The 25,266-nt window shown below is 41.1% G+C and overlaps 1 protein-coding gene across 2 annotated transcripts in view; it reads left to right on the forward strand.

Moving 5' to 3' along the window:
• The window catches only part of KCNH1 (potassium voltage-gated channel subfamily H member 1), a 334,319-nt gene that overhangs the window by 19,052 nt on the left and 290,001 nt on the right, over positions 1–25,266 (forward strand). For both annotated transcript variants that reach the window (XM_066366052.1, XM_066366053.1), the window contains exons 2-3: positions 19,157–19,280; positions 23,011–23,117. In XM_066366052.1, coding sequence (XP_066222149.1) covers positions 19,157–19,280; positions 23,011–23,117 — 231 coding nt within the window. The remainder of the gene's footprint in view (positions 1–19,156; positions 19,281–23,010; positions 23,118–25,266) is intronic.

The following is a 25,266-nucleotide window of genomic DNA, read 5'->3' on the forward strand; positions in this document are numbered from 1 at the left end:
GAACCAGCTCCTGGTTTCATTCATCCTCTGTATTGTTTCTTTAGCCTCTATGTCATTTATTTCCACTCTGATCTTTATTATTTCCTTCCTTCTACTAGCTCTGGGCTTTACTTGCTGTTCTTTTTCTAGTTCTTTTAGATGCAGGGTCAAATTGTTTATTTGAGCTTTTTCTAGCTTCTTGAGGTATACCTGCAATGCTATGAACTTTCCTCTAGGACTGCTTTTGCTGTGTCCCATAAATTTTGAGTTGATGTATGCTTATTATCGTTCATTTCTAGGAATTTTTAAATTTCTTCTTTGATCTCATTGTTAACCCATTTGTTATTTAATAACATGCTATTTAGTTTCCAAGTGTTTGAGTATTTTTTAGTTTTTCTGTTGTTGATTTCTAGTTTCATGCCACTGTGATCAGAGAAAGTGCTCGATATGATTTCAGTCTTCTTAAATTTGTTGAGACCACTTTTGTGCCCTAACATGTGGTCTATCCTAGAGAATGTACCATGAGCACTTGAAAAGAATGTATATTCTGCTACTTTAGGGTGAAAGGTTCTGAAGATAGCTATTAAATTGAGTCGATCTAGTTTGTCCTTTAAGTCTGATGTTTCTTTGTTAATTTTCTTTCTTGAGGATCTAACTAGTGATGTTAGTGGGGTATTGAAATCCCCTACTATTATAGTATTGCTGTTGATCTCGCCCTTTAAATCCATCAAAATCTGCTTTATATATTTAGGTGCTCCTATATTAGGTGCGTAGATATTTATAACGGTATATCTTCCTGTTGGACTGCTCCCTTTATCATTATGTAGTGATCTTCTTTATTTCTTACTATAGTCTTTCTTTTAAAGTCCATTTTGTCTGATATAAGTATTGCTATCCCAGCTTTTTTTTAATTTCCATTTGCCTGAAATATTTTTTTCCATCCTTTTATCTTCAGTCTATGTGCATCTTTTGTTTTAAGGTGTGTCTCTTGTAGACAGCATATGTATGGGTCCTATTTTCTTATCCACGCAGCTACCCTATGTCTTTTGATCAGATCATTTAATCCATTTACATTTAAGGTTATTATTGATCTGTTTACAACAGGCCCCTTAGCATTTCTTGCAGCCTTGGTTTGGTTGTAGTGAATTCCTTGAGTTTTTTTTTTGTCTGGAAAGCTTTTTATTTCTCCTTCAATTTTAAATGATAGCCTTGCTGGATAAAGTATTCTTGGTTGTAGATTCTTGTTCTGCATTACTTTGGGAACAATGGCCATTCCCTTCAAGTGTTTCTGTTGAGAAGTCGGAAGTCATCCTTATGGGGGCTCCTTTGTAGGTGAGAGTCTTTTTTTCTCTAGCAGCTTTTAATATTTTCTCTTTATCACTTAGCTTTGGTATTTTAATTATGATGTGTCTTAGTGTAGATTTCTTTGGGTTTCTCTAATGGAGTTCTCTGTGCTTCTTGAACTTGTGAGATGTTTTCCTGCCTTAATTGGGAGAAGTTTTCAGCTATGATATGTTTGAACAAAGTCTCTATCCCTTGTTCTTTCTCTTCTTCTTCAGGAACTCCTATGATGTGGATGTTATTTCTCTTCATGTTGTCACAGAGCTCTCTTAGAGTTTCCTCAGACTTTTTGAGGCTCTTTTCTTTTTTCTGCTCTGCTTCTGTGCCTTTATTTATCTTGTCCTCTAACTCACTGACTAGATTCTCAGCTTCATCCATCCTGATTTTAATTCCTTCCATTGTGATCTTCATTTCGGATATTGTATTTGTCATTTCTGACTGATTCTTTTTTATTATTTCAATGTCCTTTTTTTATATTTGCTCTCTCTTTATTTAGGTGTTCGTAATGACCATCTATTGTTGTTTTAATATCTTTGAGCATCCTAACAATCGTTATTTTAAACTCTGAATCTGGTAATTTGGTTATAGCTGACTCATTCATGTCCTTTTCTGGGGATTTCTCTTGATTCATTTGTGTTGCATTTCTCTGCCTTCCCATTTTTTCTGTGTAAAAGAAGGTTTTGCTCACTGGAGTCCACTGAGTGTGGCCTCTGTGTTTTCTAGGTGTGGTCTGTCTGCAAGTCTGCCACCCCCTCTGCTTTGGCTGCCTAGGGCATTCTGGTATGGGCATTGCTGGTGCCTGCCCACTGGGGTTGTTGCTGTGGTTTCCATCTCTCCTTCACGGAAGTGGCTGTGATCACGTGCTCAGGTGTACAAGCCTCCGTGGCTTTGGCCTTCACCCTGCCCCCACAGGTGGCGTTATGTTTGGCCTTGAGAGGAGGGGTGAGCACCTTTGCTCAGCTGTGGGTCTCCACCTTGTTCTGGGCTTTCGCCTTTTCCTTGCAAGAGGAGCCCGCTCGTGGGATGGCTGCAAGCCTCGGCTCCACAGGCCGGTCAGGACTGTGTGCCCATGCTCATTAGCGGGACTCCGCCTGTTCTGGGCTTTTGGCTTCACTCCCGTGGGAGAAGCTGGCTCCCAAGTCAGGCCACAATCCTCAGTTCCACGGGCGGGGCAAGGCTGTGCTCCTGTGCCCTTGCTTAAAGGTGGGTCTCCACCCCTTCTGGGGCTCCTGCCCTTCCCCTGCAAGCTGGATTGCAGGCAGTCCGCAGCTTGGCTTGACCACTTTTGCACGTCCCCTCCTCCCCAGCCAGGCAAGACTAAGCTCACACTTGGGCCTCAGTGGTGCCCAGCTAGCTTCCATCCTTGCCAACAGAACCGCGTTTTGCATTCTGCTGCCGCCCGCCCTCAGCCATTTGGGTGGGGTGGGGGCACTGCAGCTCAGACCCTAAGACTCACTACTGTAGTCCCGAAAGCTCCTTCCTTCTAAGCGACTCTGCTCTGAGTGTGGCAGGAGATCTTGTTTGGCTGGTGGCCTGCTTCCCTTTGCTAGCATTGCTATTTCCAGGGGTAATATTCACTTCAGATTTGGGGAAGGACTCATCCCAGAGGTTAGGGTGGCTGTCTCTCAAAATGCTTCTTCCTGTGCCTCCTAGATTACACTGTTTTTCTGCTACTAAATTGGGATTTTTATCAGAGACAGTAGAAGACAACTAATACTAGTTCTAAGCACTAATTATAGTTATCAGTTATAATCATGACCTTGGACAATTAAATAGGCTTTCTCACCTGCATGTTTGGCAGTATGCCAGAGGTTTTACATGCGTCATTCCCTTTAATCTTTACTATGACCCTACTCTGTGGGCATTTTTGTTCTTATTTTACAAGTGTAGAAAGTGAGGTTTAAAGAGATCACGTAAATTGCCTTTGTTTCATTTTTAGTAATAAAATCTCTAGGAACTTGTTAGGAATGCAAATTCTTGGGGTCCTATCTCATACCTAATGACTCAAACCCTGAGGATGGGGCCCAGTGATCTTTGTTTTATTAGCCCTCCAGGCAATTCTGATGGATATTGTAGAGTGGAGACAACTGCTTTCAAGAAAAGCCGAGGTTTGGCTGCCAGGGTGTGTGGACGGAGGAGGGTGTGTGTCAGAGTGTGTGGATTTTTCTTCTGCAGAGTTTCAATTAGTTTCCCACTCTTTGCTCAGATCTCATTCCTACTTCAAGTGCTAGCTGGCATGTCAACGTCCTAAGTCTTTCCAGAGACCTACCAGGTCTGTTACCCATGTCCTCCCCACCCCCCTGGAAGTTTTAAATAGTGGCTTCCTGTGCTGGCCATCACATTCTGTCTGCTTTTCGTTTTCCGGAATTGGAGCTCGCGCCTGCTGGTGACTCCCTTCTCTTTGTTGTTGTTGTGGGTATATTCCACTTAATTTTTCACCCATCATTCAAGAATGAGGAAATACAAATGTGTGCTCAGTCCACTGTTTTGAAATGACAGCTGATACAAGACAGAGAAGGTGCTAAATTCTAGTCATTCTTCTTCAATTGGATGAAATGCCACTTCATACTTTTCTCACCTACCTGGGGCATCCTGGAATTGTGCTCTGGCTGACTTCATTGAGTGTGCTGCTTTTCTTTGTTATTCTTGTTGAATGACAGCAGTGAAACTATTTGGTACAAGTTTGATAACATTTATTTAAGAGAAAACAGGCTGTGGACTGGGTGAGGACAATGAAGCACCCTTCCCAAAGGATTTTGGGCAAGAGTGAGTTTTATGGAACATTCAAAGCAGCAACCCAGCAAAGGGGGTGATTGGCGAGCAGGTCCTGTTTTCTTGGGGAAGGTAAGCTAGCTAACGCTGAGTTGGAGGACTGTGATTGGTGGTATGTTTCCTTGACAATGAAACCTTTCCTGTGCAGGCTAACTAGGTTTAGAGTTGTGCCCTGGCCAGGCCATTTGGTGGGTCCACATGTGTGAATTAATTTTATTATTCCCTCCCTCTACTTGCCAATCCTACCTCTCACTTGTCTCTAGTAATGCCTTCTCTTTGACTTTTCTGGTTTTCCTCTCTTTCTCCCTCTGGCTGTTGGTCTCAGTCTCTCTCCTTACTCTCTTCTGTACTCTCTTCCAGCGGTCTTGTGCTCTCTGGGTCTCTCACTCACTCTCTAGGTTCGACTGTCCCTTAGACCTTTCTTTCTGGCTTGCTCCTGGGTGTCCGTGTCCATTCTTCAGCTCTGACACATACCCTAGTACTTGTCCTCTCTGTTGGGCTGTCCCCTCTCCCCAGGCTCCATGTCCCTCCATTCCTTCCTTCTCTCCTCTCCTTTCCCCATCTGTCTGCCTGCCTGTTTCTGCCTGTTGCTTCCTGTCATTGATCGTCTCTATCATCTCTCTCTGTTTCTGTCTGCCTTTTGTCTATACCCTGTCTGTCTGTTTGCTATCTATCTGTCTTTGTCACTGTCTACCATCTCTCTCCATCTGTCCCTCTTTGATGTCTGTCTTTGTCTGTAGTCTCTGCCTCCATCTAACCAGTTCTGCCTCTGGCGTTGGTCTGTCTCTGTCCATTTCTTCCCTCCCATGCCTTAACAGCTGCTTTTCTGTGCACTCGTCCCCATTTCTCTCTCAAGACTACTTTTCCCCATTTACCTACCAGAATGTATGCGGTCACCACTACAGATCTCTCAGCCTTTGTGTCTTAGTTTTTGTTCTGGAGAGAGAATCTAATTGGCCCAGCTCTGACTATGGGTTGTTTGGTCAGGTGTCTACTCCTGGTCTGGTCTACTATAACTGAGGTCTGGGTTGGGAAGTGGGATACAGCATTATATGTTATGTAGAGTAGGACCGATAAAGCTAGATGAGGTAGCTGGACATAGCTTTCAAATGGATAAATGTGCCCTGGCCAGTTAGCTCCATTGGTTAGAGCATCATAAGGTTGCAGGTTTGATCCCCGGTCAGGGCACATACAAGAATCAACAAATGAATCTCTCTTTCTCCCCCCCTTTCTCTCTCTCTAAAAGCAATGAAAAACAAAAAACAAATGGACAAATGTGTCGCCTGCATTCCTGCTATGCCTGAGACAAAGTAGATACTCAAATATTTGTTGTATTAAACTGAACGGCTCTGAGATTCCCTTCCTTCTGCCCTGGTGCATCTATACTGTGCCATTTTTACTGTGAAAGTTTTAAAATAACAGAGCAGGCAAATGTAAACTTAACTAAAAAAATCATTTTCTAGTACCATTTAATATTTTTATATTGCTTACTTTGAGTCACCTTTCTTTCCTTCTTTTTTGAGTTCTGGGAATGATTATTTTGGTACTATTCAATAATGGTTTTAGGAGTTTTTTTCAAAGTGCCTATTATATGTACAGATATGCATTAAGGAACTATTATAACTGTAAAAATGAGAATAATGGCTGATGAATTTATTGTATCACTTTTTAGCAAGTGTTCACACAAACAAATATTTCTCAGCAGTATTTCAACTTATCACTGGCTTCTTATTTATTAAGTAACATATCATTGACTAGTAAAGATCTCTGCATTTCTAACTCAATTTCAAATATATTCTCATTTTCCTCCATACTGCTTGTGAAACAAATTCATCTGCTTTTATTGTTTTAAAATCCTTTAATTTAATGCTGAATGAAAATGGAGGTCGTGCTTTGGAAACCAAGTACTTAGGGATAACCACCCAATAAATGCAGTGTTTGAGTTTGCGTTTGCAATTGAAATCTCTCTCCCCATTGTAATTTACTGACTTAATCAAAAATGTATTTCTGTAGGATATTAAAATCAGAGACAGAGAAAATAACTATTGAATCTCTAGGGGGTCCAGTTTGTATTGTGCAAAGATTGGGCCCTTGACAATTTCGAAGAATGATTTTCATGGAATTTTACTGTTGAAAATATATAGTAGAGCCACAAATCGACTTAGTGTTATTAAAATTTTAGGTGTTTTATTTAGGTGGATCATACTGACTAAGCTTCTTATTTTTCATCCTGTCTTCTGCTTTCTCTGCCATATTACCAAGTCTTGATCTGTCCTTTTTGTTTTAAAAAAATCAATTTCTGGTCTAGATTTTATTTAGATTCAGGAAAATCAAACTATTGTTTCTTGGTCTTTGTGTAGTGCTTGGAGACAAAAAAAACCTCTTGATCATTTATCCTAATCACTAATTTTCTATTGTTTTAAACTGAAAGGAAATATATTTTTACTCCGACTTGCTTTACGTAAAACACTGATGCCCTTAATAATCTATAACATTGCTGTGTCATGAAGACATGTTCTTTTCGAAGTAAAATCGCTTAGATTCTTATTAGGAGTTTTTGTGAAATTTTTACCGTAGCCCTCTAAATATCCAGTGTTGGCAAGGAATGATAAATCTGTGTGAACTGCTTGCTGAATGTAGCTTTTATCTGTGTAATTGCCCAAACTGAGTCACTTTTCTAAGTCATTGCTTTAGTTAGTTTCTCCTTTGTTATTGCTCTTAATTATGATGAAGAGCAATTTTCTAATAATTTCTTTTTAGAATACCTGTGTGTTCTGTTTTATGGCCAAATGGTAGGTTTGGGATGATTTTGACATGCCTGATGACTGCAGTGCAGCTTGGCTCATGCCCTATCAGCTGAAGAAATTTTATATGGTGGGAGAGGGGAGACTAAACATGTCCAATTTTTAAAGAAATGTTTGTTTTATTCTATAAGAAGAAAACTGTGTGTAGGCTGAGGAAGGTTGAATTTAGGAAACCTTCCATTTAATTGCATGCATTCCTTCATCGAAAGACCCTCAGGGGGCAAAAACACATCAGAGGGAGGCAGTAACATCTGGCTAATTTGCATCAAAGAGGGAACTTTCTGATGAGAGCCAATGAATAAATCATGGCAGGGGCAGCCAGGTAGAACCCAGGTACCTTACTGAGCAATGTGGGAGGGACTTGGTGCTTCACAATGGACCACTGGCTGATTGGCAGTTAACAATTTACCTGCAAAAACTGTGCGTGTATCGATCCCATGTGTTACCTGGGTTTTGCTGGTTCCAAAGACAGTTAGATATTTCTTGTGCATACAAAGAGACACACCAACAGGTAATTTATTTCTACTGTAGAATCCTTTGATGTTATGGTACATTTTTTTTTATATTTTATTTTATTTTATTCATTTTTAGAGAAGAGAGAGAGAGGGAGAGAGAGAGGAGAGAAGGGGGGAGGAGCTGGAAGCATCAACTCCCATATGTGCCTTGACCAGGCAAGCCCAGGGTTTCGAACCAGCGACCTCAGCATTTCCAGGTCGATGCTTTATCCACTGCGCCACCATAGGTCAGGCCAATGGTACATTTTTATTTTATATTGCACATCACATCATTTCTCTAGTGTATTTTTTTAAATGTTATTCAGTTTTTTTAGAGAGAGAAGAGAGACACAGAGAGAGAGAGAGAGAGAGAAAGAGAGAGAGAGAGAAAGGAGAGGAGCAGAAAGCATCAACTCCTATATGTACCTTAACCAGGCAAGCCCAGGGTTTTGAACCAGTGACCTCAGCATTCCCAGGTCAACACTTTATCCACTGCGCCACCACAGGTCAGGCCCGCATCACATCTCTAAACCCGAACAATTCTATTAAACAAAAGCCCAATGCGACATGGTTCACCTGAAATGTGAGTGTCACTTCCTACTTAGTTAAATTTAGAAGGTGTTCCTGCTGTTTTATTTATTTGTTCTAATTTTATTTAGTATTGGTTTTGAGTGTAACAATCATATGCCTTACATAGCATCCCCCTTGGTATTTCCAGTACGCCAACTCGCACCATACATAGTTATTGCAGTGTTACTGACTATATTTCCTATGCTGTACTTTCTTCCCCATGACTGTTTTGTAACTACCAATTTGTGCTTCTTAGTTTTGTTATTTTCAAAGTGACCCAGGCTCTAAAGGATCCAGCAATTAAAGGAATGATATTTCAAAGAATGACTGGTTGATTACTCCACATGGGTAGGCGGGTTGCCAACTGCAGAGACACGTCCGATTTGTTGTTAAAAATTCAGCTACTTAGAAAGTCAGCTTTTATTGCAGCCAGAAGCATGGAGATCTCCTTGTTGGCCCCTTGTGAGACCCACAGAGCTGAAGGAACTTACCCACACAGCTCATTAGGGGCACCATGCCACTAGAACCCAACTTGTTGTCCCCATTGTTCTCTCAGATGCTGCTCTGGGAGCTGTAAGAATTTCTGGGAAAAGGGAAGAGGAAAGGTGAATCAATGGGGTGTCTTACTCCACATTCCTCCACTGGTTTTCATTGTTGACTAGGTTTCTCAGAGCTGCTCCATGTAATCTCAGGGCCTCTCTCTTATTAGCTAGCCTCTGCTGTGGAGTGTCCATAGGGCCTCCTTAGTAGTATGGCTGGACTTCTCACATGGCAGCTCAGGGCTCTCAGGAGCAGAAGCAGAAGCTGCTAGACCTTAATGGCTAGGCCTGGGATTGACACGGCATCCTTCTATTGAGATTTATTGGTTGAAGCAAATTGCAGGCCCGCTCAGATTCAAGGGGGAGGACTAAACAAAGTCATGAATGCAAAGAGGCACAGTTATTTTTTTGGGGGCAGATAGGGGAGCTACTAGTGTTTATCATGTTTATAAACACTTAACTGTTTATAATGATACTTTGACAGTCCTAGCTATAGTAGTGATCAGGGCCGAGATGGGTAAGGGTGTAAGGGGCTGAACTCTGGTAAAAAATAATACATATATATAACACATACATACATATATATAATATGTGTATTATATATGTATTTTATATATATGTATGAATTAAAGAGAAAGAAGGTGAAAGGACTTAAAGCACCAGCAGTGTTCTGAAAGGGACTGTAGTGACTCTTCCTCTGTGGGTGTTTTGTGAAGATTCTCACCTATGTTTTAGCAGTGCCAGGAGGCAGGAAGCTGGATGACATCTCAATACCCTTAGGGACCTTGGAGATTTGATCTTTGTTAATGTGTAAGAGTTTATCTGACTCTCATTCCCCAGGTTTTTACTCAGTTGAAGACTGTCTGAAAGAGTCCAGTGAGGGTCAGAATACAGAATCAGCCTTCTTACTGTTAAACTGGATTGGAAAGCATGGAAATGCCATCTGCTTCCCTCCTTAAGTCTGGACGTTGGCTTTTGGATCATGACTCCTGACCTACTCCTAGGCCAAGCAGCTGGTGCTGACAGAGCACAGGACTGGCGGGCTGTCACCAGTGGGTTCTGAGTGTCACAAGGGGACAAGTAGTTCAGCCCTCTTCCCCCACCACATTGGGGCACAGACACATCTGCTAAGCCAAGACATGCAGAGTACATTTCTCTTGCTCTTGGGATACTTACTGCTAGCTGATCAGTCTACTTAGAGAAGTACAAGTGACGCAGATGGCAAAAGGGGTCAAAAGTATTCATTAGAGCACTTCTTTCTGGGGAGAGGGAGACACTGCTTCCTCTAAGTGGAAACTTCAGGTGTGGAAAGGTGAGTGTTGGCCTCATAAAAACTCTTTATTGAAATAGAGCTGTAGAGAGGTACTCTATTCTGTCAAACCTAGAGTCCTGAAGTGCTATTAAGGACTTGGAGGGAGTTAGTTGCAAAATTTGTGAATGGTGGCTGTACTGATTTCATTAAAGATTATGGTGCCGAATATTATATGGTTGGGAGCATCGGCTTTGGTGTTTGTAATGGTAATTTTATGTATCAACTTGACTGGGTATCGAATGTCCAGATATTTGGTCAGATGGCACTCTGTGTGTTTCTGTAAGCATGTTTCGGATGTGTTTGACATTTAAATTGGTAGAATGAGCGAAGCAGGTTGCCCTCCTTAATGTGGGTGCATCTCATTCAATCAGTTAGTTGAAGGCCTGAATAGAACAAAGGGCTGGTTTTCTCTGAATAAGAGGGAATTTCTCCTGCCTGACTGCTTTTGAGTTGAGACATTAGTTTTTTTCCCCTGCCTTTGTGTTTAAAGTGAAACAATGGCTCTTCCTAATCTCGATTTTGCCCGTCTTCAGACTGGAACTAGAACCATCAGCTCTCCTGGCTCTCAGCCCTTCAGACTCAGACTAGAACTACACCATTGGGCCTCATGGGTCTCCAGACTGCCAACTGAAGTTTGGGGACTTGTCAGCATTCGTAATGACAGGGTCCAATTCCTCACAATAAATCTCTTTATATCTAATCTATAACTCTTATTAGTTATGTTTCTCTAGAGACAGAATATATAGTGTTAGACTGTCCCAGCTTTATTAATCTCATGGTCTAAGAAGATTTCCTTCATTTTGCTAAGCCCTCTTTCAATATCTATAAAAGTGGGTTAATACTAGTGCCTGTCCATCTCATGGGGTAATGATCCAGTGACTATGAATACGTGTTGTCTTGATGATGATGATGATGATGATGATGATGGTGACAAAGACGATGTTCTCTCCACCAGTGAAGAATGGCATATTAAATGGCATAGTAAATACCCTAATGATATCTTGTATCTAGATGAGGCCAATATTGATGCAGACTTGGGAGATTATTTTGTTGTTGTTGTTGATGTTTTGTTCATGCAGTGGGTTACTTTCTTAACTAAGTTTTGCTTGGCTTCAAAATAAGTTTTCATTTATTGAGTTTGGAAACAGGAAATTATCCCCAAATCTTTTATGTTGGGATGTGGAATGCACGTTGCTCCATTTTGCTAGAAAGTCTGTTCCACTTCACAAAAGCCTTCTTATTTGGCATCTGAACCAGCGGGAATATAGCCAACCACTTGGACTTGCAAGAACTTAGTCAAGAGCCTTGACTAGCACAGGTACTGTCATGGTGTCCTTGTACCAGAATTTAGGCACATTTTAGAAAGATTACCACTTTCTGAACCTTTTTGGTGTTATGGCTGACATACCTCTAGAGGCATGGTAGCAGATTGACTCGGATCCACCTAAGAGGTCCATTTTATTTTATTTAACAGATCTTCTCTCCCTTGACAGTTTTCATCTCACTGAAAAGCAAGGGGAGACTAGTTACGGGAGACTGAACCTCCTAGTTAGTGGTGTCTTGAGCTCTTCCAATTGAAGTAGTCTTCTTGGGTCTCTCTTGGGTTCAGATGCCAGTTCAACCCATCCCTCCGCTTCTTTCTCAGATGGTGTATGGGGTTCAGGCAAGCACTTGCATAGCCTCTGGGTCCTCAGGTCCCCAGATACAAGGCCTTATTTCTCTCCTTTAGTTTCTTGGGTCTCTAGCAATAGCCCTAGTGTGCTGGTCACTGAATGACCAACTGATCTTTGGGGCTTAAGTGTGCAGCTGGTGAACCTATGTTTCATTCTCTACACTGAAAAAAACTTGGTGCCCTGCCTCAGTCCATCTCCTTCTCTCTCTCTCTTTCTCCCTCTCCTTCTCTCTCTGTAACTTGGTAGCCTAGGCTCTCACCAGCCTTGCAGCACTCTGATATTTGCCAGAACCCTTAACTTGATCTTTGGCTTGGGCAAGTTTGGTCAACCATGGCGTTTGGTCACTTTACTCCACTGTGATAACCACCTGCTCGTGCAACTTCAGCAGGAGCAGCAGCAGCAGCAGCAGGGCAGTTGAGAGCTTCTGGATTCTTCGCAGCCCCAGGGAAGCTGAGGGGGGCTCAGGGATGCTAACACAGCCTGGTTTGCTGTGCAGCACCTTTGGGTCACCAGGGTGGTGATGTCTTCCAGCCCTGAGTCTCACATGGGATCCAGGCACAAATTCTCCCCTCTTCTCCTCCTCTCCTGTCACTGTGTGGAGGCAGGACTGGTACAGAAACATGTTAGCACGCTAAATTTTAAGAAATAAGAGACAATAGTTTGTGAGGGAAGAGACAAAGCATTGCAAAGGCTGACTGGAGAGCCCAAGCATTTAGAGGAGGAATCATTGTTTCATGAGGAGTCATCATGTATCACAGGGTCAAATCATAATATATGATGACAAATGATGGTAATGTTGACTCATCAACTTAGTATTTTTATAAGAAAGCACATAAATAGTAGGTCTCGCAATGATTCTCACAGAAATAGCCTGATTTTAGTATTTGAAATGGAATAAGGAGACCATGTAATATAATGATTAAAAGCATGGATCTGGAAGCCAGATCGATTCAGGTTCAATCCCAGCTCTAATCTGTTAAAACTGTGTCCTCGGAAGCTCAGTTTCTTCATGAGTAAAATTAGATCCATGACACTTCATTCAATAAAGTAATACCACCTTGTAAAAGAGTCTTCATATGTAATCAAGTCCTTAGCACAGAGTAAATATCAGTAAATGCTACCCATTCTCGTTAGAACGTGGACTACAGCTTACATGGAACCACTTAGCTCCTACAGTAGATGTGATGTTATGGTATTTGTATGGGTAGCCCTGATCTCGTAACAGATTGTGTTTTTGTTCTGGAAGGTAACTCTGGGGTCAATTATTTGTACTTTAGAATTTGAAGATAATGAAGAACATGCCCCCTTTCCAGCCAAGCAGAGCAGGGTTCACGTGTGTGTGCTAGAGGGAGGGAGGAAGAATTTCTTTCCTGTTGAAGGTAGGTGGCTTTCTGATGGGACTAGAATTCTTCCTTCGTTCACTCAAGTCCTTGGATAACAAGGGAATGCCTAGGTCTTCTGTCACACTGTGGGACTCTTGCTTTCTGCAGGCTCTCATTTCTTTCTTGGGTTTGTAGCAGAGGAATTTTAAATTCTTTATTTTTTTTTTTAATTTTTAAATTTGTTTATTGATTTTAGAGAGGAGAGAGAGAGAGAGAGAGAGAGAGAGAGAGAGAGAGAGACATCAGTCTATTCCTGCATGTGCCCTGACCGGGGATCTAACCAGCAACCTTTGCATATAGAGACAGTGCTCTAACCAACTGAGCTATTTGGTTAGGGCAAAATTTTAAATTCTATGATGAAAAATCCTCTGGGTGGATGGTCAGTAAGCTGATGATTCTATTCCTATGGCATTTCCTACTTTTTGTTTCCTTTCTAAAGTCAAGGGAGATGCTAGTGGACTTAACTTGGTGTTTCCCAATAGGGCTGTAGGTGAGTATGCACCCCTAGGGACAGTGAGAATGCTTGAAGGATGATGAATGCCTTTGAAGGATGGCCAGAATACTTTTATGAGAAATTGCAGTGATATTCAGAGGTTGAGATATGTCCTGTTCTCATTTTGTTTTAGAAAATGAAAAATTGAATCAATAATTTAATCTTTTCTGATTAAGTTCATTAAAAATTAAGACTATACTTATTTTTTATCAAAATATTATAGTTTCTTCCATGGCTCTAAATGACATGCATCAGAACTATTTCTAGATTTATTCTCTTTAGATATCTCATGGCTTGTGTTAATTTAGCTGAGTTTTTGTTTCACTTTATTTACTTTTTACCTCCTAAGATTATATTGCTCCCTTATTGATCAATATTGTAATTTTAAGTAAAATATTAATGCCTTTTTTTTAAATTATAACAGTTCTACACAACCTCTCATGTTTGTTCTTTTTTATTTCTCTAAGCTTATCATTTGTATTTTTACAGGGTCAAAATTGATGAGGTTATATTCAGATACTTACAATTAAATATTCCATGCTTGACTATATATGTTGGTTTTAAAAATTGGAAATTAATAAGATATTCATATTATTATGACAATGACGTGACATAGTATATTTTGGTTTTCTTTCTTGCGCAGTTTTTTTATATGCTTCTAATTTCCTTTACTGCCCCCCCCCCATTATATACCTTGTTGAATTTTCATGTTGTTTATCCCTGGATAACTCTCTTCTGAAACTTCTGTTGTCTGAACCATCATGAATTGAATGCTTTCTATTAGCTTTTTACTGCTTTCTGCATTTAGACTCATTTTCCCTAGTTCCCATGTTGTCTTCTTGCTCTCTGAGTATTTTTAAAAATTAGAGATTTAAAAAAATTCTTCTTTCTTATATTTTTCTGCTTTTATAGTAATTTTATCATTTTGATTTTTTTATTTTGTTTTTTTTGTGGATTTTTCTCTTTTTAATTTATTTACTTTTATTTTGGTGAGGCCTAGGATAGGAAAGAAGATAAACACATGTAGTCAAACCATTGTTCATATAACTGGCTATTCTTCTCTCTTAGCACATTATCTTAGTGAGATATTAGACATGAAAAAATTTCAAGAGTCAAGAGAAATAGTTAAATTGACTAGACTTTATATACACTTAGGTAACTTAGTAAATTTTGAGCCTCCTTTAAGGCTTAGTTGTTAAGTTCAAAAAATGTGAATTTTCCCCAGCCAGTTGGCTCAGTGGTAGAGTGTTGGCCCAGCATATGGATGTCCTGGGCTTGATTCCTGGTCAGGGTACACAGGAGAAGCAAATATCTGCTTTTCCACACCTCCCCCTCTTTCTTTCTCTTTCTCTTTCTCTTTCTCTTTCTCTTTCTCTTTCTCTTTTTCCATCCCTCAGCCATGGCTTGATTGGTTTGAGCACACTGGTCCTGGGTGTTGAGGATGGCTCCAATGGAGCCTCTGCATCAGGCAGTAAAAATAGCTCAGTTGTGAGTGTGGCCCCAGATGGGCAGAGCATCGGCACAGACGGGGGTTGCCTGCTAGATCCCAGTCGGGGCTCATGTGGTAGTCTGTCTATCTCCCCTCCTCTCACTTGGAAAAAGAAGGGAAAAAATGTGAATTTATTCAGAGAGAGAAAACCCACATGAAGGGTTATTCCATCTCTACAACAGCGTCAATGATCTTGAGCCTGAAAACCCTTCCCAGTAAGGTCTTCAAGCTCATCTCCCCTCTGGTTGCCCTTGGCCTGTCTACACCAGTCTGTTATGCGTGTCTTGCTGCCAGAGCTTTGCTTATGCTAGATCTTTTGTACAGAATGTTCTCTTCCACATTCTCTTGTGTTCACCAAAGGCAGGCATCATATTTTCATTTTTACAAAATTGCTTTTGCATTACCTGTAGTAGTTACATAGTAGGCATTCAAAATATTTACATGACTCTTAGCCTTCTAGCCAGCCTAGAGCAAGTTCAAATGTGCCCCTCTGAATAACAGTCCTTGACTTCCCTCAAACAGAATTGCTTTCTTACCTGTTTCTTTGGTTAGTTGTGCAGATGTCTATTTGTTCTGATAAGTTCTTGGAGTACATGGACCATGTCTTTTTGAGGTAGATATTACCAGGGTCTTTCATTGTGCTTGGTACCTAGTGGGCACTCAGAATGTGCAGGCATAACTTGTTACACTGCACTTCACAAATATTGCATTTAAAAACATATATTTTTTTATGAATTGAAGGTTTGTGGCAACCCTATACTAAGCAATTCTGTGATGCCATTCTTTTCAGCAACATTGCTCACTTTGTGTCTCTGTGTCACATTTTGGCAATTCTCACAATATTTAAGATATTTTTATTACTGTTATATTTGGATCTTTAATGTTGCTATGGTAATTGTTTGGGATGTTTTGCCAGTACGGCAAAAAAGTATTGTGTGTGCCTTGACTGCTCTGTGACCAGCCATTCCCTGTCTCTCTCCCTCTCCTCAGACCTCCTCATTCCCTGAGACATAATACTGAAATCAGCTCAATGTATAGCATTACAATGTCCTTTAATTGTTTAAGTGAAAGGAAGAGTTACATGTCCCTCACTTTAAATCAAAAGGTAGAAATGATTATACTCAGTGATTAAGGCATATTGAAAGCCAAGACAGGCGGAGAGCAGGGCCTCTTGCACCAAAGAGGCCAAGTTATGAATGCAAAGGAAGAGTTCTTGGAGGAAATTAAAAGTGCTACTCCAGTGAACACATGAATGATAAGAAAGTGAAACAGCCTCATTACTGATATGGAAGAAGTTTTAGTGGTCCGGGTAGAAGATTGAACTAGCCACAACATTCCCTCCAGCGAAATGCTAATCCAGATTGAGGCCTTAATTCTCTTCAATTCTATGAAGACTGAGAGTTGAGGGAGCTGCAAGAGAAAAGTTTGAAGCCACCAGAGGTTGGTACATGAGGTTTAAGAAAGAACCCATTTTCATTACGTAAAAGTGCAAGGTGAAGCAGCAGGTGCTGATGTCAAAACCACAGCAAGTTATCCAGAAGATCCTACTAAGGTAATTAATGAAGATGATTACAGAAAACAACAGATCTCCCATGTAGACAAAACAGCTGTCTATTGGAAGAAGACACCATCAAGAATTTTATCATAGCTAGAGAGGAGAAGTCAGTGGCTGGTTTCAAAGGACAGGCTGACTCTCTTGTCGGGGGCTAATGCAAGTGGTGACTTAAGTTGAAACCAATGTTCTTTACCATTTTGAAAATTTTCTTCCTGTGCTCTATACAACAGAGCCTAGATGACAAGACATCTGTTCATAACATGGTATACAGAATATTTTAAGCCCACTGTTGAAATTTACTACTCAGAAAAAAAGATCCCTTTTAAAATATTACTGCTCATTGACAATATACCTGGTCACCCAAGAACATGTTTTCATGCCTGCCAACACAGCAGCCATTCTGAAACCCATGGATCAAGGAGTAATTTTGACTTTCAAGTCTTATTATTATTTAAAAAATACATTTGTAAGGCTTTACCTGCCATGGATAGTAATTTCTATGAACAAAATAAATTGAAAACTTTCTGGAAAGGACTCATCATTCTAGATGCCATTGAAAACATTCATGATTCATGGGAAGAGATCAAAATATCAATATTAACAGGATTTTGGAAGAAGTTGATTCCAGCCCTCATGAATGACTTTGAAGGGTTCAAGACATCAGTGGAAGAAGTAACTACAGATGTGGTGGAAAGAGCAAGAGAACTAGACTTAGAAGTGGAGCCTGAAGATGTGACTGAATTACTGAAATCTTATGATGAAATTTGAACAGATGAGGAGTTGTTTCTTATGGAGGAGCAAGGAAAGTGGTTTCTTGAGATGGAATCTACTCCTGATGAAGATGCTGTGAGGATTGTTGAAACGACAACAAAGGGTTTAGCGTAGTTCATAAATGTAGTTGATAAAGTAGTGGTAGTGTTTGAGAGGATTGACTCCAAGTTTGAAAGTTTAACTGTGAGTATAATGTTATCAAACAGCATTATATACTACGCAGAAATTATTCATGAAGAGTCAGTCAATGCAGTAAACTACTTCACTGTTGCTGTATTTTAAAAAATTGCCAGAGCCACCCACCTGAATAAGTCAGCAGTCATCAACACTGAGCCAAGAACCTCCACCAGCAAAAAGATCCTGACTTCCTGAAGGCTCAGATGATGGTAGCCAATTTTAGAAATAAAATCCCTTTTAATTAAGGTATGTGCATTGTTATTTTTAGACATAATGCTATTCTATACTTAATAGATTATAGTGTAAACATAATTTTTATATACAGTGGGAAGCAAAATAATTTGTGACTTGCTTATTGCAACAGTCATTTATTGTAGTGGTCTGGAACTGGTAATATCTCCAAGGTATGCTTGTGTTTATGACTATGTGGAAGAGATGGAGGGAAGGACTGGTTATAGATTTTCACTAAAAACGTTTAAAAAATTGTGTTTACAGATTAACTTCATGAAATTTGTGTTTTATGTTCCCTTTTAGATCAAGGCATTCTCAAGAATAGATTACTGTATTCTTCCTTCCTCTCCCTCCTCCACTCCACCTCACTAGATAGGAAGCGGTGGTTACCTATTGTGAAAAAATTGTAAATGCTACACCAGAACAAAATTAACCACTCAATTAAATGAGTTCATTATATGTCATAATTATTTCACTGTAGTAATATACATAACTAAATAAATAAAAAAAATCCTGCACAGTTTACAGGAAAAAAAGGTATGTCGTGTCTTCTTTCCCTCCTTCCTTCCTTTTTTCTTTATTTCCTTCCTTCCTTTTTTCCTTCCTTCCTTCCTTCCTTCCTTCCTTCCTTCCTTCCTTCCTTCCTTCCTTCCTTCCTTCCTTCCTTCCTTCTTTCCATCCATCCATCCATCCTTCCTCTTTTGGAATGGTTCACTATTTTGAGCAGAAGAGAGAGCCAAGTTAAAATAATGGTTGTATTTAAATTTTGGATGTTGCTTAAAGTCTTGAAAAGGAAAGAGGGACAGTTTATTTCCTGAGCACAAAAAATATGGAAGACTTGATCTTCAAAAATGTGGGAATTGGGAAAAATGCACCATGCAGTCAAACATATCTGGCATACTTAATCCTGCAACAGAAGTGAATGATGGGCTGGTGTTCTCTGAAAGAACTCTGAAATGTGGCTTCTGTGGCTATAAAATCTCAAACTCAGCAGACAGATTTTGTCATTGTGAGCATCTCCATCAGTGCTCTAGTATTAGGAGGGACTAGTCTCTTCCTCACCAAGAGGGAGGCCCACTATGGTGTGTACATTCCTAAAAGCAATGTCTCTCTAGGAAGGCCTTTCCCTCCCAGGATGGGCAAATGTTAATCAGGGCCATCAAGGTCGATTTGTAGTTTCTGGTCAGAAGATTGACAAGCCTAAGGTGCTGGACGGAGCCCAGAAGACCTTGGGTTCTTTCCTGTTTCATATTACCAGAATACTTTCATTAAGATAAAAAATTCAGACTAGAAAATGTCTCATGGGAATCACTGGATTTCTGCAGGATTTGTTTATTGGTTGGTTAAGCATGTTTCCTTTGCTAACTTCTTCTTGGCATATAGTCACCTTAGCATTTGCAGTCAAATTATTCAAGCCAGAGCACCATTTTTTTTTCTTGAAAGGCCATTATGCTCAGGGTACTGTGATGGAGAGAAACAAAATTAACTGGTTTGGTTGACATTATGTTTTCATTGGGTCTCAGCTAACAACCTCTTACTTTATGTGGCTGTTTCTTCTTCTTCTTTTTTTACAGATACTAATTTTGTGTTGGGGAATGCCCAGATAGTGGACTGGCCTATCGTGTACAGCAATGATGGATTCTGCAAGCTATCTGGCTATCACAGGGCGGAAGTGATGCAAAAAAGCAGTACCTGCAGGTATTTATGATCGGGGCTATTCTGTGAGCATTTATCACGGTGTCTTTCAGAAAAAGAAAATGGCTTACTCGGTGTGGGAATTGCCTTTCTCTCACTCAGTGTTTATTCAGGAGTATTTATGGCAATATGATATCCAGTTTATGCTCTGGACTGGGAAAATCAAAGACTTAAAATATGATTCCCACAACTGATGAACTCCCAGTCAGCGAGATGGAAAAACCTAGAAAAACTCATGAAGATCATTTTATCTATAAAATGTGAACTCAGAAGTTTATGAGGTTTTAGATAAAATTGAATGCGAAAGTTAGAAGGTTAAATAAAATGAAATAAAATTTTGGATGATTAGTTTTTAGGATTCATGACTAGTTTAGAGAGTAACTACAGTATTGGAGACGAGGACCTTGTTCATAAAGCATTTCATTAGAAAAAGAGAACTGATATTTTGTTGCTTTCTTAATCGTGTTACATCTCTCTCTGATCCCTAACTCAAAGTCAGAGGCAAATGTAGCTTGTATATTTGGCAGGGTTACTAATCAAGCCGCAGCCTGGGGCAGTGGTGTTAGAACAGCTCTTTTAAAGCATCTTCAAGGTGTTTAGTGGAACACGGAGCCTGCCCCCTGCTGGCCGTTTCCTGCAGTGCCCTGGCAAGGTCTTGATCTCCGCACAACCTTTGGCTCTTCTCACTCCCCTCCTTCTTCTGAGTCTTCTGTCTTCACTGTGTTTGCATGAAGTGGAACGATTTCCCTAATCTTTCCAAATCCAGAATGAAACTCACCTATGAGCTGTGGAAAAACCTGTGTGACCCATACATCATCTTCAGTTTTCAGGAGGTGCATTTTCATGGTATTAAGTCTGCCAATTAACTAGTTTGGTGGAGATTATGAAATGTTTCCAAAGTGTTATTATTTTCTTAAAGTTTGGGTTTTAGGGACTGGGAAATAGAAAATTTAAGATCCCCCTGCCTAGTGCTCAAAGGTTTAAAAATGATGATTCTTAAGTAATAAAGCAGAATTCTCACATCCTGGTATGCTTTTATCCTCTTAGACGGCTATGTCTAGATCTGCATCTACATATGCACATATACAATCAGGACAAAGTGAGGCAGTTTGCTTCATTTTTAGTGGGACTTGAGCAGCTTTTCCTTATCTTCTTTTTATTATTATTATTTTATTTTATTTTATTTAAGTGAGAGGAGAGGAGATAGACTTCCGCATGCACCCTGACCGAGATCTACCTCCCACACCCCCATCTGGGGCTGATGCTCAGCCCGTCTGGGGCCATGCTCACAACTGAGCTATTTTTAGTGCTTGAGGTGGAGGCTCTACAGAGCCATCCTCAGGGCCTGGAGCCAACACACTAGAATCAATTGAGCCAGAGCTGCAGGATGATGGGGGGTGGGGGGGAGATAGGGAGAGAAAGAAGAAATAGGGAGATGGGAGGAGAAGCAGATGGTCACTTCTCCTGTGTGCTCTGACTGGGAATTGAACCCGGGACTTCCACACTGCAGGTCAAAATTCTACCACTGAGTCAACTGGCCAGGGCCACCTTTGTTGCTTCTTATCGGCTATAATCAGAAATTTACATAAATTCCCTTACTTAGCTGACTCTTCCTTTACATACAGTTCTAAGAAGCTCATTTAATTCTCAAAGCTGTCTGTACTCTAGAAATAAAGTAAAGCTACCTCGTGCTAGCCGAATTCCTCATCCCTCAGGGGCCTCTTTTGCTTAGTTCTTGCATTGCAGGCATCTGACATCTAATGTCCAAGAAAAGGAATCTTACAGCACAGCTTTAATAGTACATAAGAGAATGAAAACTGGGTGTCATTACCAAGGCTTTTATTTGAGGATTCCATTTTACAGACATTTGTCTCACCAGTGAAGGAAATTGCCGGCATTTATGGCACCACATTACTTTGATGGGGATCACCTATTTGGCAAATTAACTCCAAGAACATGGGAGGAAGCAAAAAGGCCTCCAAACAACGGCTAAATAAAAAGCTGAAGTTTTTACCTCCTGGGAGAAAATCTCCTGTTCTTGGCAGAGCTAATTTAGTCTTGATCTATTCTTCTTTTTAAAGATAAGTCAACAAGCTCAGTTTTCTCTTTTCCTGGTTTATAGACAAAGAAAGAGCACAGCCTGAAGGCAGACTACTACAAGAGCTAGGAATAGTGTAGGCACCAATAATAACAGCTCTCAGTGGGCTGGGAAGGAACGTAATAATAAAAGTGACACAGAATTCAGAAAGTGCACAGCTGGGACACTTTTCTTACAGGCAGCTGGAAGTCAGAAGCCTGCAGTACGCCCAAGACTGTTCCTGTACCAAGCTAAGCATGACGCTTGACTTGATGGTGCAGGAATTGCACTCCAGAGAGGTTCTTCATAGCTCTGAAATTCTATGGCTCTGGGATTCAAGTCACCAGGAATGAGTTAGATTGCCTTTGGCATGCACAATTTTAGAAGATGAGGAGTGTGTTGTTTAGGAATCCCTGCCACTGCTTCTACGGTACCTAAGACTTGAGGGCTAAGTGTTGCTGTCTTTGTTATTGTTGCCTGAAGGCCTGGGGTGGGCAGGTCAGGTGCTGGCTGGACCCTTGGGGAACTTTTGCCAGAGGACCAGCTTTTCTAGCTCCACTGAGAGATGGCTTTTCTCCTTTCATTTTAATGTCCTGTGCGGTGGCTCGCCCTGCCTAGCTGGGGTGTACCCTGTTCTAGAGGGACAACCCTGTTCTTTAGACCATTCTCAGGTGGCCCAGGAAAATGAACAGTTCTGGCAGATTTTCTCTCTGTGCCAAGAACCATTACTAGAAGGCAGGAGCTCCTACCCTCCAGAGGTTGTCTCCGATATTTCCCATGCTGCTGCTTTATCCCTGTAGTTAGTAGGGAGTAAGAATTTGTAGGATTTTATCATCTCAATTTTTTTTAACCCAAAGAACCCTCTCCCCTTTTAGGGAGAGCAGAGGGTAGGAAAAAAAGCTACACAGACTAGTGGCTGAATCTTCTGGCTCTTTAGCTCTGTCTTGATGTTTAGAGCATCAAATTGTACCCCTTTCCTTGTTCAGTGAATGAATGTTTTGTGATTTTTTTTTCTAAACGTTTGCTTATTTTATTGGGAATTAGAAGAAGAAAAGTCTGTGCTCCGGATTTCCTCTGCACTTTTCTGAGGAGTCCTTCAGAATAGTTTACGTTACTCACATGCTCTCCTCCATGCCCTGGCCTGTGCTTACCTCTCTCTGTCACCTGTTTCAAACTTTCCCTCATTGTCTATATTCCAGTCATATTGAACGGAACTGTATTCAGTTTCAGAATTAACCTCACGCTCACCTCGGTGCCTTTGCACGTGCTTAGCATTTGCCTGGAGTGTTTTTTCTTGCTAATATCTACCTGCTCTTTGGACCTCACTTGTCCTTACTCATGGGAAGCCTTCTCTGAGCACTCAGACAGTGTTCTGTAATTCCTTATGTGCTGGCCATACTGATTCTTGCTCTTTTATTTTCCAATGTGTCTCTCTTATCAGACTGTTTATTTTGGGGGACAGTGATGGAGTCTTGATCACAGTTGCATTAGTAAATCATTTTTGATCAAATGATTCCATTGTGTGTGGGGTGGGGTGGGGTGGGGGGGTGTTCATTGTACCTAGCACAGCACTAGGTATAGAACACATATGTAACATATGCTGGTAGAATAATAAACATTTGCTAATCTAACTTGAGATCTTTGGTTGATTTGCAGTTTTATGTATGGGGAGCTGACTGATAAAGATACAATTGAAAAGGTGCGGCAAACATTTGAGAACTATGAGATGAATTCCTTTGAAATTTTGATGTACAAGAAGAACAGTGAGTATTCAGACCATTCTGAACCCTGTCTTCATGTGCTCGGTGTAGTGAAATAGCTTCTCTTCCTCTGTTACTGTCCTGGATTTTCTTCTGTCCCATCAGCTAAATGTTGTTACTTGGAGCCATTGTGTGTGTTGGGGAAAATGGTATGGATTGATGAGTCAGTGTTTCTTACAGGCACATATGAACTTGTCACTAACCAGTCAAGACTTCTTGATTTCTTTTCTGCCAAGAGTTAGGTTTTTCTTTTCTTTCTTTGTTTCTTTTTTTTTCTCTTGGCTTACTTATAGTGAATTGCCAGCTTAAGGCCCTGGCAGACTTTATACTTTGGGGGGGAAGGGAAGTGACGGAACAGAAACCGTGCAGTTCATCTTTGTATCTGTCTTCCACAGCACTTAGCACAGCGGGTAATACCAGCAGGTGCCCAACTAAGCGTTTCTGAATAAAATTCTGCTTTCCTGGTGACCTCAGCTTTCCATTATAGACAGTATTAATAGTCACCATGCATTGTTAATTTGTATTTGTTTTGGCTACAATTACTTCCGCAAAGGATGCTAAAGAAGTTTTGGGTCAGTCACCATGCACAAGGATAAAGCCGGCTTTCCTCTCAAGAGAACGGAGATTTGCTGTATTAGAAGTATGGAAGGGGGGCCTACAGCCGTAGGAGGGCGGCGGAGGTGTCGCATAGTGCTTTGTTTCTAAAAACGCTGTTTTGTTTTTAAAGGGTCTGTTCTTTAAGCCCTGGCTGGGTAGCTCAGTTGGTTAGAGTGTCGTCCCGATATACCAACATTGTGGGTTCCATCCTGGGTCAGGGCACATACAGGAATCAACCAGTGAATGGATAAATAAGTGGAACAAGTTGATGTTTCTCTTTCTCTCCCCTCCCTTCTTTCTCTAAAATTTAAAAAAAAAAAAAAAAAAGAATCCTGTTCTTTACATGTGGAACTGAATGGTAAGTCATAGGTTCAATAGAACATATCCAGAGCGGCCCTGATGGTGCATGAGGACAAGTGTTTATTTTGGTGGTGTTCACATGATACGTTCTGCTTTGGAAAGCAGGCTGCTTCTACCTGGAAGGAGCTGGGACTTCTTTCAGTGTGGCATGTTGGAGCAGGCAACTGAGAGGACTGTTTGCTTGGGGGCCTGTGCAGGTGCTGGTCTGGGAGATCAGCTCTGGGCACCCACAAACCAAGAGGGGTGGGCCTGCCGCTTTCATGTTAAGAGGTGTTGCTCCATCTCGCTCCCTCAGCCGGAAGGTCTAGCTACCTAGCCCGCTAGTCAGCATACAGGGAATGCAGAGAAAGGCACAAGGGAAGGCCAGTCCTTCCACTGTGGGGACACAACTCAAAGCAACAGCTCTGACCAGGAGCTCGCCGGCAGTGACCAGTCTCCACACCTGTGCCCAGTTGATGGAGCAAGTGAAAGGCTTTCCACACTGGCAGCTCTGTGTACTGAACAGTGTGGATTTTCTCATGACACAGAATACTGATCGGGTAGGTGTATCGCCAAAAGAGTTTTTGCATTTATATTTTGTTTCCGAGCTTCATTTATCTTGCTCAGATTCAATTGTGTGAGTTTGACACACAAGGGAGAGAGAAGGAAATATAAATTAAATTGAGTTAGTGATTTCACTTGCCATCGCCTGGAGCGAGCAGGTGCCCCCAGTGAGCGGCAGACAGGAAAAGGGAACTGGCCCTTCCCTCCGCTGCTCCAGGGCTGAAGTTCTCATACTGTAGCGCACCGCACTGAAGGTGATCTGGTGTATGAAGTTCTGTCCTTCAGGTAGACATCGCCTCTGCATGTACGCCAGGTACTTCGCCTGAGTTCTACTGAGAACCAGCATCTCCTCCCTGGAGACTGACCGAGGTGAGCTTACTGAGATGCAGGTCAGCTTGGGCACAGGGCTCTAGACCTTATGGGTTAAGTAAGGCATTTTCAAGGGTGATTGTGGTCATATGCAGTTTTTACTGTACCCTTTGACTTTAGGGAATAAACTCTGTGGGAGGCATGACTCCTCTCTGTTTTAAAATATTGATTCTCGAAGTCCTATGAAGTAGGCGTGGTTGGTATTATTTAGCTCCATTGTATAAGAAGTTAAATAGTTTAATTCCTCACTCGAGGTCATGCAGAGCAGGGCATGGTTTCCAGT

The sequence above is a fragment of the Saccopteryx leptura genome, chromosome 2 (genome assembly GCF_036850995.1).
Source record: "Saccopteryx leptura isolate mSacLep1 chromosome 2, mSacLep1_pri_phased_curated, whole genome shotgun sequence".
NCBI classification, from domain to species: domain Eukaryota; kingdom Metazoa; phylum Chordata; class Mammalia; order Chiroptera; family Emballonuridae; genus Saccopteryx; species Saccopteryx leptura.